At 53.0% G+C, this 16652-nt stretch overlaps 6 protein-coding genes across 6 annotated transcripts; 4 read left to right on the forward strand and 2 right to left on the reverse strand.

Annotated features, from left to right (window-relative positions):
- Positions 1 to 180: 180 nt before the first annotated feature.
- On the forward strand, positions 181 to 2020 carry VTN49DRAFT_1167 (uncharacterized protein; the record flags this gene model as incomplete). Its single annotated transcript, XM_069408752.1, has 3 exons — positions 181 to 953; positions 1010 to 1366; positions 1426 to 2020. 3 exons carry the CDS (start codon positions 181 to 183, stop codon positions 2018 to 2020), a joined length of 1725 nt encoding a protein of 574 aa, XP_069270207.1.
- A 438-nt stretch (positions 2021 to 2458) lies between these two features.
- Positions 2459 to 4186, reverse strand: VTN49DRAFT_1168 (uncharacterized protein; the record flags this gene model as incomplete). The annotated part of the gene is made up of 5 exons (XM_069408753.1): positions 2459 to 3223; positions 3275 to 3469; positions 3521 to 3748; positions 3821 to 4070; positions 4137 to 4186. The coding sequence occupies 5 exons, from the start codon at positions 4184 to 4186 to the stop codon at positions 2459 to 2461; spliced, it is 1488 nt and encodes a 495-aa protein (XP_069270208.1).
- A 353-nt stretch (positions 4187 to 4539) lies between these two features.
- VTN49DRAFT_1169 (uncharacterized protein) lies at positions 4540 to 6799 on the reverse strand (the record flags this gene model as incomplete). Its single annotated transcript, XM_069408754.1, has 2 exons — positions 4540 to 5684; positions 5743 to 6799. The coding sequence occupies 2 exons, from the start codon at positions 6797 to 6799 to the stop codon at positions 4540 to 4542; spliced, it is 2202 nt and encodes a 733-aa protein (XP_069270209.1).
- Positions 6800 to 7408: 609 nt separating this feature from the next.
- On the forward strand, positions 7409 to 9508 carry VTN49DRAFT_1170 (uncharacterized protein; the record flags this gene model as incomplete). Its single annotated transcript, XM_069408756.1, has 4 exons — positions 7409 to 8444; positions 8496 to 9050; positions 9107 to 9340; positions 9402 to 9508. 4 exons carry the CDS (start codon positions 7409 to 7411, stop codon positions 9506 to 9508), a joined length of 1932 nt encoding a protein of 643 aa, XP_069270210.1.
- Positions 9509 to 11110: 1602 nt separating this feature from the next.
- Positions 11111 to 11547, forward strand: VTN49DRAFT_1171 (uncharacterized protein; the record flags this gene model as incomplete). Its single annotated transcript, XM_069408757.1, has 3 exons — positions 11111 to 11248; positions 11308 to 11402; positions 11490 to 11547. The coding sequence occupies 3 exons, from the start codon at positions 11111 to 11113 to the stop codon at positions 11545 to 11547; spliced, it is 291 nt and encodes a 96-aa protein (XP_069270211.1).
- A 2289-nt stretch (positions 11548 to 13836) lies between these two features.
- VTN49DRAFT_1172 (uncharacterized protein) lies at positions 13837 to 16196 on the forward strand (the record flags this gene model as incomplete). The annotated part of the gene is made up of 4 exons (XM_069408758.1): positions 13837 to 14636; positions 14695 to 15132; positions 15196 to 16090; positions 16152 to 16196. The coding sequence occupies 4 exons, from the start codon at positions 13837 to 13839 to the stop codon at positions 16194 to 16196; spliced, it is 2178 nt and encodes a 725-aa protein (XP_069270212.1).
- Between the last annotated feature and the right edge of the window lie 456 nt (positions 16197 to 16652).

Raw genomic sequence — 16652 nt, forward strand, 5'->3', positions numbered from 1 at the left:
TCCGTGGTCCTTGGGGATAATGGCCGATGAGGAGAAACGCGTACAAAAATTAGCGACGCGTCCGCCTTGGCGCTTTTCTTCACTTTGGATGATGCTTCGCGATTCGTAAATTCATTCCTCCTCTTCCTCGATTGATCCTTGCACAGGCTAGGGCTCCGGCCCTAATCCTACCGCTTCCCAATGGATTTCTCCTTCGACATTCCCGATTCCACCGACTGGCTCGATACCCCGTTGGCTAGAGTCGCGCCGCTCGAGTCCGCCCTCCGGTGCCAAGTTTGCAAGGACTTCTTCGACAACCCCGTCATCACGTCTTGCTCGCACACATTCTGCTCGTTATGCATTCGACGCTGTTTGAGCTCCGAGGGGAAATGCCCAACTTGCCGTAGCACGGATCAGGAGGTCCGATTACGACGCAACTGGGCAGTTCAGGAACTGGTCGATACTTTTAAAGAAGCTCGCGCCGATATTCTTGCGTTAGCGAGGGCCCATAAGCCTGTGGATAAGTCGGGGGATGCACAGCAATCGCACGGGCGTGATGATGCTGCTGGAGAGCCAGCTGCCAAACGTCGCCGGGTAGACGATACCTCAGATCAGGTCGCCTCTTTCTCGGTACAATCAGAGCCTCCGGCGACGGCACCTCAGAGCCGCGCCCCGGACAGTAGCGTCCCCCCGGCGCTCGAGGCTGTCGAGAGCGGTAGCCCTGGCCACGTCGGTAGCAGCGATGTGCACCAAGCGAGCCCGTCGAGGGCCTCTCCAAGTGTCAATTCCAGTACCGAGCCCTCGGACGACATCGTCGCATGTCCAATCTGCAACCGCAAGATGAAGAACGAGGCCGTGTTCGGCCATCTTGACTCATGTCCAGGGCCGTCAAGATCTCCGACAGAGAATTCCACACCTACACCTACGCCTACGCCTGTGTCTTTAAACCGTGGACGACCTCCAAAGTACAGCCAGTATGTTCGCTCTCACGTTAGTCACGAGAGATACGGCGATACTAATGTTAATGCAGGCGCACACCCTTCGGGCCCAGACAATCCGTATCCAGTGATAACAACAACAGCAAACCTCCAGAAAGACTTCCGGCGCTCAACTACGCGCTGCTCAAAGACAATGCTCTCCGGAAGAAGCTTCGCGAGCTTGGTATTCCCCATTGGGGCCCAAGACAACTCCTCCAGCGTCGCCACACGGAGTGGATGAACCTTTGGAATGCGAACTGCGATGCACGTGTGCCCAAGAGCCATGCGGAACTGCTTCGGGATCTGGACACGTGGGAGCGTACACAGGGCGGGCTAGCAGCGAACAGCGGCGGAAGTGCCGCAAGCGGAGGCTCGTCAATCATGGCCAAGGACTTTGATGCTAAGGCTTGGTCGGCTAGCCATGGGAATGCGTTTAAGGATCTTATTGCAAAGGCGAGACAAGGGAAAGTCTCCATGAAAGGGTCGTCAACCGAGACGACCAAGGTGGAGACTACGCAAACTACCATGTCGTCGGCACCTACCCAGACCGCGACTCAGCCCCCAATGCAAACAACCACGCCGTCGGCGCCAATGCAGGCCGCCAGCCCGTCGCCGGGACAGACGGCTTCCCCGCCAGTGTCGACGCAGACGACCATGCCGCCGGCGTTGATACAGACTACTTCGTCATCACCGTCAATACAGACTTCTGCGACCCCTACACCAGGACAGATGGCAGCGACCCCAGCGCCGATACACATGACCATGCCTCCAGCTCCAACACAGAGCGTGACCCCAGCTCCTACGCAGACGGCCACGCCGCCGTGGCCAACGCCTTCTATCCCACCGGCGCCGATGTGCACGACTATGCCTCCGGGGCCGATGCATACGGGCATGCAACCACCCCCGACGTATACTACAATACCTCCAGCACCGATATCGATGCCCAGGTCATCGGGGCCTATGCAACCGACTCCGACAGCAGCGCCAATTCTGGCCCCAGCCCCGGCGCCTATACAGACGCCAGCACCGGTGGAAACGACAGAGACAACTGCCCGCACCAATAACGATTTAGCTCCAACGATGGCACCCACAAAAGCGCCAGAACCTGGGCCCATCAGCAACGAGCGTTCTCCATCACAGGACGCAAGGTAGGGGCGTGCAATGGTAGCAGAATTCACTTGAGCGCACGATCCCCATCGAGCCAGGGAGCATGAGCTTCAAGACAAGAACGCCGAGAAGAAACGGCGAAAAGGATGACCTCGGCTGTTTGCCGATTGATATATACTCTTACTGGCCACGATTGGAGGCGAAATGCTTGTGTCGCATAGCATGTGTGCATCCATGTGCATGATTTATACGAAACAGAAATACCCTGGGACAAACTGTACATAGACCATCTAACGGTGGATGGAGATGCATCTCTCTTGTGAGGCAATTAATGGCATCTATGTATAACGATATATTGATTATTTCATGCTATTATGCCAGAACTTTAATGATTATTATTGGGCAAACTCCGTTGTCTCGTGATTTTTCTTGGAATCACCACTTCCATGATCATCGCCGAGGGACACACGCGAGAGTTTCCCCATACTCTCTGACAAAGCCTCCTCAACAGCCTGCGCTTCTGCCCGTTGCTGCTGCTCCTTGCGCTCGATCTCCTTCGCTTTCCGCTCATACTCCAGCGCATCCAACTCCGCCAGACGCTTGCGGGTAGCCTCCGCCTCGCGCTCCTCCGCGGCACGCTTCTCCGCTGTCTCGAGCGCTCTCAACTCTTCGTCGATCTCGTCCTCGTCGATGGCTGATGGGCCGGTGGTGTCGCCAACACCGGCCAGGATGGCTCCGACCTCGTCGACCTGCGACATTTCCGCGCGGAGCTCCTCGACAACATCCTCGACGCGCTCGACGCCACCCGTCTGCTTGCGCAGGGAGCGCAGTACGTCAGCGCTGGCCTCCATCGCGCGCACGATTTGGACTTGGTCCGCGGCCTGCTCAATCTGCAGATAGACCTGCTCGAGCTGCGCGAGGGTGTCGGAGCGGTGCTGCTGTGCGCGCTCGGCGAGTTTCTTTGAGCGAAGCGCGGAGAGAGCGGAGATGCGATTCTTCTTCTGCAGTGCGGCTCGCGCGTCGGCATCCAGCTCGGCGACGCGCCTCTCGAGACGTGCAACTTGTTGCGTAAGGCGGGAAATGAGGATCTTGAGCGACGCGATTGTCTTGTCTTGTTGGGTGAGCGGTGTCTGGTCGTCCTTTGTGTGGAATTTGATCGTCTGGATGATTCTGGTCAGTCTTTGAAGAAACGAAGTGATGCAATGACCAACCTGGCCGTCGTAAACTATTGCCTTGCTATCCCTACTCAGATAGACCAGGAGCACATCAAAGTCCGCATCGGACAGCTCCGCAGCCGAGTCCAGCACGGTTGCAAACTCCTCGCAGAACTGCTCCTTTGCATAGATCCTGTCTAGCGGTGATGAGGCCTGCGCCGTTGCTTTTTGCACAACTCTGTTTGCGGCGTCCTGGGTGGCATCAGCACTCGACTCCAAACAGCCAGATTCACCCAGACAAACCTTGAGATTATCCACAAGCACCAGCTGCTGCTCGCGCACTGTCGTCGAGGACAAAGATCCTTCCCATCCTACCAGGAACCCTGTCAATTGCCTCCAACCCCACTCTACTACCTTCCATGGACTCAGGGCCGACGGGTCAATCATCCGCCACCGGCTCGCGCCGAGGCTGGACGCGCTACTCAAGTACACCTGCAGCGGAAGCATGCTCCTCTTTTGCATTGCCTCGTCCTTTTTCGTTGCGACAATCATAATCAGCCTCATCAACCCTTCTAACCTCTCCGAAACGGGATATCAACATACAAACACACATCCCAATGCTACCGGTTTCCCCCACTCCGGACTCTCCAACTCCCGGAGAAGATTCTCATCAACTTTGAGCACAAGATGATCCCGTTTCCGCCCCCCGGATCCATTACCGCTCGTGACAACCTGTCCTTTCCGCGCAGCGTTGATCAACGCCTTCTCCCACGCGGATACATTGACAGCATACCCATCCGGGTTAGTCGTCTTCTGGATCGCAAAATCGGAGTATAACGAAGGGAGTCGGTTTCTTCATGAAGGTCATTAGTGTTAGACATCATGGCCATGTCAAGGGCGTGTACACCGAATTGTTTACCTGCGAAAGGAATCTTCATGTGATAGGATGTACTCCAGCAGGCCGCCCATCTTGGCTTCACTAGGAGCAGTCTAATACCGCAGCACCGTGACCGTCTTGATTCTAATGCGTCTAAAAGCCAAGGCCAGCTTCAGCCTTAGCTACGGGTGCCGATTGTTAGGATACTCAACGGCGACTCAAGCTTCATTTCAGGAACTGCACGAGTCGCGTTGAGCTTGTCGATAAGATAATACACGTGATTCATGGATGCTCCATCCATCACGTGAATCTAATGAATCTACCCGTGGATTACAGGTGCCGTGCCAGTACAATGCCCTAGGGCACTCATAGTTGCTCGAAAAGAAAACACAATCCATATACCTATATAGCCTACCGTAAACGCCGACTATGTATCGATCATGCTCTACTCAAAATCATCATCCTGTCGAGGCTCTTCTCCCTGCGGGACCGCACTCGGTGGGCCGTTTTCCACCATCGCCGGCGACACGATGAGCGACCTGCGATGGGCCCTGTCGTCCAGTTTCTCACTAGTCTCCTCTGCGCCTAGTTTCTTGGCCACCTCCGTCTCGTCGCTTGTGTCGACGCCCTGGGCCTCCAGATACTCGACCTGGACGGCACGCTTCAGGTTGTCCATGACCGCTTGCATCTCGGGTATGGGGTAGACGCCTTCCTTGTCCAACACTTCGGCGTATAACCGCTCGGCTTGCTCTAGGCACGCGAGTGCCAGCGGTGTTTTGCCCAACTTCAGCCAGGCGTCACTCGCGAGGACGCTCCACATGGCAGCCTTGCGGCGGCGAGAACCAAATGGAGAGCCTGTATTACTTGTTTTCGACGCATAGCAGGCAGAAATGCGCTCTGTTATTAGATTTCGACCAATTGAACCAACGAGACCCATCTCCATGATGCGCATCGCCCACCGAGCAGCGCTTTCAGCAGCCGATCCGCCCCTACTCATGAGTAGTTCGACTGATAACGTGAGGCATCGCAACGCATTCTCGGCCGCAGAGCACCGGGTCAAGTAGGAGTAGCATGCTGTCTCGATCAGTTGATCGATGGTTTCCAGCTTGTTCTTTGCAGTCGAAGTAAGGGGATTCAAAAGCATGCTCACTGCACACATCTCATGCGCCCCGGCATGGTACTTCCATGCCTTGTCATTGCCGTAATCAGCTCTGATCAAGTCGTATGTGGAAGTGGACAATTTCCAGTCGCGCAGCATGAATGCATAATCTGCCAGTTTGCGCAAGATCGCCTCCGGGGTGTCTGGTCGATAGCACCCCAACGAGGGATCATAATTTCCAGTGTTACCACCTCCAAGCCCGGACGAGCCGGACTTGGAAGACCCGAAGCCGGCCCATCGGCGGGACATCGACATGAAACGCCCACTGAGACCTCGCCGTCGTGAGGCAACCTGGTCATTCCAAATGGCTACTTTGTTTTCCATAAAAGGAATGACCGATTGCACAACCAGCTCCCGCACCATCATCTTAATTGCATTAACATCACTCTCGAAAAGGTAGGGGACTTCTGGGCCGAGATCAATCAGAACGTCTGTGGTGTTTTGTCAGCCGTGGAGTGAAGAGGGATAAGAATGTTTGACGGGCCATACTCTTTTCTTCCGCTTTTGAAAGATCTTCCGCCGGTGATAGCCATTCTGTCGAGGGGACCTCGACGCTATCATCATCGGTCTCGACGCATTGGTTACTCCGTAATCGCAAAAGGTGACAATGTAGCCCGAAATGTCGTTTCATCTGATCGTACAGTTTTGTTGACTCGCTGATATCATCTCGGTCTTCATCATGCACCAGGACATAATATCGAAGAAACTCCCCATGTACCCATGGCGGCGGTGCATTGCTGCCCTGACTAGTCTGGGCGTAGAGCTGGCGGAGAGATTCAAGCGGCGTCTTGTTGCGGGAACTGATAGCGATCACGCATGCTACGGGATGCATAAAGGTCTCGTGCGGAGTCGGAGTGTTGATGGAGAGCAGCCGTCGGAGGAAGAGCTGGTAAAGAGGCGAGGCGGACAGGGAGTTTGTATTTGAAGATTGACTGAGCTGCGACCATCGATTGCTCGTGCTGTCTGCAGCATCCAACGTATTCTGTAACACTGCCTCCAGCTGTCCCATCGGAGACCCTACAGGATCCCGACTGCTAGGCACTGGCTGTGTTTCTGCCAGGTCAATGAATCGAACACCATAGTCCTCCCATCCGCGACTTGAACCCACGCTGTCGCGGATTACCACCCTTCCGGGAACTTTCTCCCCAAATGGCCGCAGTAGTTCCCGCAAGCCACCTTTGAATCCCTTCTGCTTGACCAACTCATGGGTGTCATCCGAAGCAAGAATAGCCACTGCGGGGGAGAAAGCGCGAATGATAAGCGACCTCACATCATCGGACCCGTCAACAATTCCACCAACCGGCGACCCAGCTGACGACCTCCTAGGCTGAGTTGAACTGGAGAGCCTTCTGCTCGGCGAGAGCGAAGAGGATCTGGGAGAGAAAGTCGGAGAAGCTACCGGAGTCGTGTCCCCTAGATCTCCACTAATCCGCCTACTGCTCTGCAGCGGATCCCCCGCAAACCTGGACTTCTGAACAGCGACGGGGGCTCCGGGCGCGAAGGATGGCGGGGGCTTCACCGGAGCTGCATCTTCCGGTGATGTCATGGGCAACTAGGGAGAGTCAACCTGGAGAGAAAGGAGTTGGATAGGCATTGACTGCGACGGCGGCCGATGGTATAGGTCAACGACGGTGCAAGTCGAACTCAGATACAGCAGCCGTGGGGATTGATGTTTCGACGCTTGAATTGAGTGATGTGACACTGCTGGACAAAGGTCGGAGATAGTTACGGTACGGTAATCGGCGGCGTATCGATTTTCAACAACCCAGGATCTGCTCAATGTCTCTCTGCACCTGCATCTAGCGCCACGTAAGTCGCCTAGCCGATGTGTCTCTGTAAGCTCGTCTCACCAGGTACATCTTTGTTCCGTCCGAGTCGCAAACCACGTGAAGCCGGACTCCATCACCGGATTAGGTAATCATGAAGACGTCCAGTTTTAACTATTTGCCCAGTGCCTCAGGCCCTCCTGCGCTAGTCCCGAAAGGCAAGTTGACTATTAAAAAAACCATGCCTGAAATTCCAGACAGAAAGACCTTATTAGTCATCTTAAGTGAATGCCTTACAGTTCAGGCAGCGAAAATTTGAGTCAACTTCACAGATCCAACCGCAGTAGTAATTTCTCAGCGCCGATGACGTCGCTCTCGCCCGTACGTAAATGCGAGGAGTGCGTGTGTCATGGACTAGACCGCAAACCTCTCTCGTGTACAAGTGCAGCACGGCGGTCGCCGTTGACGTTCTTGCTCCCTTCCGCAGAACGAGATATCTCCATGTAACATTTTACACTCCTTTGCGGCATCGGTTTGCCAGTTTCATGCCGGAACGCAGCGCAGCTGCAGACCCATGCCAACCGGCGCTCAAGAGGCGCCGCTTATCAACAATGACTGCTGCTGAGGAACCGGCGCAGTCACTCCCTCAGCTGGAGCTAACGCCAAGGGAGGCCCTTTTGAAGCGACTCATGCTCGACGTTCGGGAATACATCCTGCAAAAGCAAAAGAATGAAGGCAAAACGGAACAGAAAGGGGAAGATTTGGTCTTGCGGTTTACTGGTGGTTGGGTACGGGACAAGCTTCTGGGTATCAATGGCCATGACATCGACATTGGTATCAGCACTATGACGGGCTATCAATTCGGCATGGAGCTGAAGGAGTACCTGGATGTGCCGGAAAATCTTGAAAAATACAAAGATAAAAGTGGCAACGGTGAATTGAATGATGTCGTTGGCAGCCTTCACAAGATTGAGGCCAACCCAGAGAAATCCAAGCATTTGGAAACAGTGGCGACCAGGATCTTTGGCATGGACGTGGATCTGGTGAACCTACGAAAGGAGACATACACAGAAGATAGTCGGAATCCTCAGATGGAATTTGGGACTGCCGAGGAGGATGCGCTGCGTCGTGACGCAACGGTCAATGCCTTATTTTACAATCTGAATGAGTCCAAGCTCGAAGACCTTACGGGAATGGGTTTACGGGACATGAGAGACAAGATTATCCGAACCCCATTGGAACCTTATCAGACTTTCAAGGATGATCCGCTGCGTGTCCTGCGGTTAATTCGTTTTGCCAGCCGGCTGGGGTATCGGATTGAAGAGGAAACAAAGCAAGCTATGCGGGACGAAGATATATCCAAAGCGCTTAAGATCAAGATCAGCAAGGAACGCATTGGGACGGAAGTGGATAAGATGCTCAAGGGTATGATCCCCCTTTACCAGCGCCTCTTATACCTGGTACTAAATGCCGCAGGCCCTGATCCGCGAGAAGGACTGCGCCTGATTGACGAGCTGGCACTGTTTCCCACTATTTTTGCCAATCTGCGGGACGACGCCACTGCCGATACGAGTACGTGGTCTCGTGCCTACGGCACCCTTGCAAGGATCATAAAGCCTGCCGAAGATGACGAACTCGCCCCAGCTGCCGAGATTATCCGCAGGGTCCTTCTTCGAGATGCAACCGATACGCATCATGCATGGGTTATTGCTGCATTTGCGCCGTGGGCAACGGTTCCTCCTCGCGGTCGGACACGGCAGGACAAGCAGCCTGTTCCTCCCCGGACCGCCGAGATCGCACGAGACGCACTGCGGTATGACAATCGGACAGTGGGCTTCCTCAAGGAAGCTACGATCAAATTCCGCTACGCCATCGAACTGAAAGAGTCTGTGCTCACGAAGAGCATCCCTGGGACCAGCCGCGAGGTCCGACGTCACGTCGGCATGTCTCTGCGCAGGTACAAAGAATGGCGCGTGTGTGTCGTCATGGCGATGCTTCAAGAGGCTATGGGCGGGGCGGAACCATCTAAGGGTGAGTTGATTTACTGGAACGTTTATGAAACATTGAAACTGAGAGTTTTATTCTAGTGATTCAGGAGTACAGCGAGTTCCTCGCGTACATAGAAAAGGAGAACCTTACCGACGTCGACACATTACGCCCACTTGCCAACGGCAAGGAGGTCGCGGCCGCCCTGGAGACGAAGCCGGGACCGTGGATGTCGAATGCGATGGAAATGGCAATACAGTTCCAGCTGCTGCACCCGGAGTGCACGGAGAAGGAAAAAGTACTGGAGGAACTGCGCCGTCGCCGCAGCGAATTGGGTGTGTAGATCTAGACATGATTCTAGAAAATGATTGTTGATTCTTTCATTGCGATGCGTAGGACGTCCGGATCCAGGAACACTCGGCTCACCGACTGGGCGCCAGCGCATCCAGCTCGGCACAATTCTATCCGACCCTAACGGGATTTTAAAAAAGGGGACACCCTAGGCCACTTACTACATCTTATTACTAGTGCACTACGCGCACTGACATTGCGGCATCGATAGCCGAAAAGTTGGGAGGCAATTACACGCTATTTCGTTCTACAAAACTGCAATCAACAAGCCACATCACCCAACCTACGTCTAGGTTCAAGCAGAACCTTGGACTCTTTGGTGAAGTGGAGAAATATGTAGCACTACATCATCAAGGTCGCTGGGATGGAAATCTTTCTGTTGGATTTCTGAATTTAGACCCCTCCAAAGTAGATGCCTTAGTGAGAACTTATGTATTAGTGTGCATCGCATAGCCATGGCCCTTGCAAAATGGACGGGCAATTTTTCTTTCGCGAATCGTTGGTCGTCGCGCCCAAGCCAATCGTCTTAAGTTCTGTTTGCACTCGGAGGTTAATACCTACCGATGCTGTGTCAAATAGACAGGGAGTTTCTTTTTCTCATCACATCACCTCGATGGCTAATCGCACACAGCTAAGTGACTACAACACAGACAAACAATCGGCAGTTTGTCGAGACCCGGTTAAAGACTTCGAATGCTTGGCTCCCTAGAGTCTGTGAAACTCACGCACCTTGTATGCCGGAGAAACAATCCGCTAACCCCTAACCCCGTTACTCAATGAGACCTTACTTTAGTCAGTTGTCTCCTGGGAAGACACCCTTGTAAATTGCCACCATGTGCCCTAATGCATATGAAGCCACGTCTGTCACTGTTTGGGAGAGATGCAGCAGCACGCGTCGGTGAATTAGTCGTAGAATTGAATTTTGACAAGTGATGACAGATATGACGAGCACCGAAGGTAGCCGACGAGAAGACGTGTCTGAACTGACAATCGGACCTCTGTTTGATTCTGTTTCGTTGTTCAACCCAGGGGTATAGGGAATGTTCCCTTGTTTATGTAAGTAATAGACCGTTGGCAAAAAACACAAGCAACACAGATAGACAATGCACATAAGGTGGCCACATAACAATGAGGACGATACTATGAATGATATATGCGATTCATCAGATATTCAACACTAAATCCTCTCCCAGCAGTATATATATATAGGTATATATGCCAAGCAGGAGTCCGAGTGCTGAACATAAGGGAATAGCTGTAAACCTTGTTGGCTGTTGCGACTAGCTCGGTGAAACGGTGTTGTATACGAACACGAACTCCATACAATTTTAGGGTTGAAAAAGAGTGAACAGTAAATCATAAATATTCTTGCACATCAACGGAGTCTTATTTTACCATAAAACCAGCCAATGTCGAAGTGGACATCTCGGTACGGCGTCCTTCCATTGCAGCACATCGGAGCGCTCGCACAATATGAGAACGACTCGCCCTATAGCGATGAACTCTACGTGATGTGATGCCGTGGCTCTCGACACCCTAATAGCAGTGCGTGCTCATGCATGTTCTTCGACATACCGATTATCTTAGGCTGTCTTGCAGCGCGTCGCTGGCCTCGTCGGTGCTCGAACACTGACGAGGGAATGGCCATCACCAGCAAAAATTTCGCGATGGGCGTCGGGGCTACCCCCCTCCTCTTTGTTCGACCAACCAAGATCGGTAAATTGGTCGTTACATTTTAGCGTACCTTCTTCACAATGGTGAATCGGAAAACTTCCGCCTGCGCCTGGTGCACGAGCATCTTTCAGGGCTTGCACCGGGAACTCCCCGATCAAGGACCGGCAGCAGCCGATCGATTTTGCCGAAAGGGATGGGGACTTGAGCGGTTGATTTCGGTAAGCTCAGTTTCTTTCTGGGTTTAGTCAACGTCCGTATGGATACTGAATTGTTCTAGCGGCCCTACACCCTGCAGGCAGAGGTAATGAATTCTATACGTGTGATCCAAGATGGCAGAATGCCGAGACTAGATCCATTTGCTCCAGGTAATCGGTTCGTGCCTTGTGCCTGACCCAGCCGCCTCTATCAGTCTAGCCTAAGATTTCGTAGTTGAGTCGCTCGACTGACGGGTTTTGACAGGTTGTCTTCGAACGTGGAAGTTCTTCGTGGACGACTCTGGGTCGGAATGGGCATATGAAACAAACCTATTGAACCTTATGCAGGCGCGAAACCTCCTCCTCTCAATCAGAGACCTAGAAAGCCGACCGGACAGTGCTATCGGAAAGACATCGGAAATATCTCCGTTTCCCTTCAGTTGATTCTCTAACGAAACACAGAACAGCCAAGCCCGGCAGTGGCGGGTTGAATTCCAGCATTGAGACTGCTACCCCCGCTCAGAACGCGGCAGTTTTAATGACATTGCATTCCCACAGTACGACAGCGAAATCTACGGCACATTCGAGCAAGCCGGATATGAGGTTCGTTCCAGCGACAAGTTGGAGGAGTAGCTTAAGGACGCTGGTTTGGTGATCGTCCACGTCAAGATGTTTGCCATTCCATAAAACATATTGTCTGGGCCAAAGGATCCCCATCTAGTCAGTTTCGCCTCTGCCTCCAGTGGCCAATCATAGCCATCCAGGTCTGACCTCTCCCTACAGAAGAATCTCGGCGCCAGGATGCCGGCCCAGGCTGTAGCGAATGAGTTCGAAACCATAGCCTTGGCTGCTCTGAGGCGACACAAGCAGTGGACCAAAGACAAAGTCATTGCTCTTGCCAGCCAGGCCCGCGTTGATGGCTGGAGGCGCGATGTTCACATGTTATTCAGCTTGTGTCTGTACAGGGCCAAGTTCAGGCAGCGGCATTAGACCCACCACAGCTCGAGAGTTCAAGCCTCTGCGAATGAGTTCGAGAATCGGGCTGCATGAGAGATCCTATGATGAGTCACAACTCCCTCCATCCAGAACCGACATTCCGTCGATAACTGGAGACGAGACACTAGAGGCGATCATCGCTTAGGCACACCATACAGATGCAGACAATGAAGGAGGAGAATCCAAAGTCAGATGATGAACCAACGCCTGTGCCGTCAATCAAGTAAACACTGGAGGCTGTCCGCACAATGGCTCCGCTCAATGAACACCGAGAAAAGTCACGAAACCCGAGGGTTTTCGGTCATCGGGATGTTGCAGTTGTGACAAGGGGATCGCTCGCTAACCAAGCGAACGGGAAGAAACAGTGGACACTTGATGCGTGGTTTGCTACTTAATTGACTACTCGTCGTGGACTACTCGTAGGATATAACCGTTATTGTACAGTACACAGGTGGTTTAACTAGTGTATGGTGGTGGATACTCGCCAAAAAATGGAACAAGGGAAAGCGTTAAGCTTAGGGCGCGCCTTTCCCTTTTTCGTCCACTATTTTGTTGGTATCCACCTCGGTAAATCAGTAGACTGATTAATAATCACGTAATTTTCCGTTGATTACATAAGAGATTTTCTGTGGTTTCCCGATAGGTTACCTCTATGGGCAGGTAAATTACTTCCTAGGGCGTCCGGAATACTCGTACATCCTTGTCCGTTTCGATTGTCGAACAGATCATCCTGGAGCATCGTCTTCGCTCACCAGATCACGACAGACAGGCTCCCCCCCTTCATGCATGCTCCGCATTTTGCGGCTTTGGCCTTGATCACGTCAACGCGTGCTATGGAGTATCCTTGTTGACTCCCTTGTCCCCCCATCCCGGAATCATGTACATGTTCGCCTTGACGGGGACCCGGGGGCACGGTAGGCCCTTGTGGCATAGATCAAAGCCTTGCAGCATAACCTAGGGCCTTGCAGGTAGGCCTTGTAGCAGAGGGCCTTGAGGGCTATGTGGAATAGTAAGGGACTATGGCACAGGTACAGTGGCAAACCAACATCCTTTGCAGTCAAAATAACTTCTCAGTATGTTGCAATTCCCCTGACAACAGAGCAATCCAAGACTTATTGGTTGCCTCGTTGTCTTCTAAAAACGTGCTCGAGGCCGCCCTTAGAATTGGAACATTCTGGATCCTTGGTGGAATCTCTTTAACTTGCATGATTTCCCGCACCTAATGTACAATAACCTACCCCAGTTCCCTCCCGTCACCTCATCGCCAAGAAAAAGCCATGCAGACCCTTCCGGGGCTTGTCATAGACTAGCTTAGCGTTGGGATCGTCCGGCAACAGGAGGAAACCCTCCGACTTTGTTGGATTGTGACCAATCGTTGCTTTGCGTGTTTCGTATCCTCTAAGTTGCGGATGTCACCATCTCGGCATCCTCTGCTAGGCGCCAGATCTGCCAAGAGCCCGCCCCAGGGTCTTGAAGATGACGATCAGATGGATTCATATTAAACCTGAGCGTCCTGTCATCCAAACTCAATCACGTTCTGACAGTGTTAAAGTGACAGGGCATCTCCGGAGAAGAACACCCCGGTCGTGCTTCTTCCCAGCGACCAAACATCCGCAATGACAGACGTGCTGCCCCGTCACGGCTCGAATCCTGAAGCCCTCGCACGTCGCAAGAAACGCCGGACAGGTCATCAGCGCCAGAACACCATTCGTGCATGTGACACCTGCAAGGAGAAGAAAACCCGATGCAGTGGTACTCTACCCTGCGTTCGGTGCTGTCGCCTGGGGATTCAATGTGAGTACCTCAGCTCATACTCGCGAGGTCTCGCTCCGCCCTCTCCCCCGCCCTTGAGTGCTCCGGACTGTCTACCAGACGTCCATGCATACTCTCGAGTGGCCTCCCCGCAGCAGAACCTCACCAGTTCTTCTAGTAATTCGATCCATGGCCTCCTATCCGCTTCGGATGTGCAAGGTGCTGAGCCCGGGCCGGTATCAGGTCTTGCTTTTTTCGCCCGCGTTTGCCAGTATCTCAAAAATCAACAACCCTCATCTAATCTGGCTTCCATATCCTCTCTGGGCGAGCCTTCTCCGGAGGTGCCTGATGCCTCTTCAGTGTTCCGGTACGGGGACAAGCCGTACAAGAAATACGATGTACCGGACATTGAGCTTCCGTCCCTCGAGCAGGCAATGCATTTAATTGCCGTCTACTTTGACTCCGCTGTGGTAACATATCGATTCCTCCACCGCGGGCTGGTAGAGCAATGGGTCCGTGAGTTGTTTGAGTATGGGATATCCCCATCGAAACGGCCCTCCGGGCCCGTCATCGTGAGAGCGTCCATTGTTTTTGGGGTCCTTGCGATCGGCGCGCTGTTTGACCAGCGCGAATCAGCTTCCTCATCGGATTCCGATGATCCAAGGTAGACTTGATCTTGTGAACCACCTACACCCCCACCGCATATGCTAATTTGCGGATAGTGAACGATGGTTCGCAATGGCCAAGCACTTTGCCTTCTTGGAAGTTGGCCCACCTCGGCTCGAAAGCATCCAGGCTCGGTTGAATATCTGCCTGTACCTTCTGGCATCGTCCCGGGCTTCAGAGTGTTGGTTTTCCTTCGGCCTCACCGTGCAATTGATCCTCGCGCTGGGTCTGCACCGTGCGGCGTCGTTTTCGCAAGATAGAAACCAAGGAGTTTCGTACCTAGAGCAAGAGCTGCGGAAGCGAGTCTGCTGGAGTGCATACACGTTAGACCGCTATCTCAGTGTGATCCTAGGCCGTCCGCAGCTCTTCCATGAGGAGGACATGGATCAGGACCTCCCGGACGAGGTCAGCGATGGAGATCTTCTCCTGGACGACCCGCTCTTGCGGAGTCGGCGGCCTGACGCTGTCATGGCCACATCTGTTTTGCACTTCAGGTTGGTGAGATTCTTTTCGCCGCGTGTTCTTCCGGTACCGACGCTGACCTGCCAACGATCTAGACTCGCTCGAATTGTGGGATCTATCTCTCGACAGCTCTACACTTCGATACTGCCCTCCCAAGAAACACCACTTGAGCGGGCCGTATTGTTGATGCTAGAGCTCGAAAGATGGAAGGAGAGCGTCCCCAACTCCCAGGACACGGATCGTTCCCAAATACTACAGCTGGCATACTCTCATGCAGTCATTCATGCCACTCGCTCACTCCTGTTCGTTGACTCGAACGATCTTTCTGGTGCCCCCGTACCCTCTGCCACGGTGGTGTCCTTTATCGAGAAATGCATCAGCGCCGCGGAGGAGATTATGATCATCGTGGATGAGCTCTCCAACCAGGGCCGATTAATCCAAGGGTTCTGGTTCACGCACTATACATGTTTCTGTGCGGTCACCGTGATTTACATCTACATCATCCGGCAGCAGCAGTCCTCCTTCATCGGGATGTCCAACCAAAGCGTCAACGATTCCAGTCGACTCCGCTATCTGTTCAGCCTTGCGGAGACCTGCCAGCAGCATCTCGGCCGCGTCACCGCTAACAGTAGCCCGAGCCGCCGCTATGGGCTTATTCTAGAGGAGCTGCGGCTTGAGGTTCACCGTCAGATTCTCTCTCATCTGCGACCTACGCAGCAGAGCATCTCTCCTGGCGCTCCTCCTCCTTCTCGGGACAGCCAGTCGCACAGTCTATCCCATGAACCCATCGCTTCAAACAGGGGACTCGCGAGTCACACGGACTCGTCTCACTCTTCACCGCCCACTATGGGCTTTGACGTTCACGGACCTATGGATTCCGTGACTTTGTCGGCGGACCTTGGTGATTCCACTGCCTTCCCAATCTCCGATCCCGTGAGCCTGGAAGACAGTGCAAAGGGTGCGGCCTGGTGGGCGCAATTAGACGCTTGGGTAAGCTCCAAAAATAAAAACGTAAAGTTGGTTGTAGGCATGGTATCCTGACTATGGTTAGGCCTATTCGACTCTTTCTGAAGAACCTTCTGTCCTTTCGTTTTAAGGGAGGGTTTTCTACTGGGGAAGAATTCCGCAGGACGGAGAGAGCCCCCCCACCCAAACAACCCCCTTCCGATGAGGTGCCATGAAATAAAAATGATATCACGAGTGCAAAAAAAAGAAAAAGAAAAAGAAAAAACAACATTTTCCGGTGAAGTAACGAAACGATCACAAAAAGTCAGTATCTCTTCATCAATGCATGGGGACAGGGACGAAAAAGGGTATATAGATCGACGAGGAAGAAAAAAGTTAATAAATTGTAGTCATGGTTCGTAGTCCATACCTTCGCACGTACGACTGTTAATCGCTGTAAATTGAACAATTTTTCTATTCCTAATAACAGGAGGCAAACGCATTGTCTCGAGCACAGATTAGACTTGTACCGTCATGGAATCGGGTCTATTATCTATCAATCTCAGATCTTTCAGTCTCCCGAACATTGAATCATGTACACCAAGGC

This window comes from Thermomyces lanuginosus, assembly GCF_041956635.1.
Source record: "Thermomyces lanuginosus strain ATCC 200065 unplaced genomic scaffold VTN49scaffold_22, whole genome shotgun sequence".
In the NCBI taxonomy this organism is placed as follows: Eukaryota; Fungi; Ascomycota; class Eurotiomycetes; order Eurotiales; family Trichocomaceae; genus Thermomyces; species Thermomyces lanuginosus.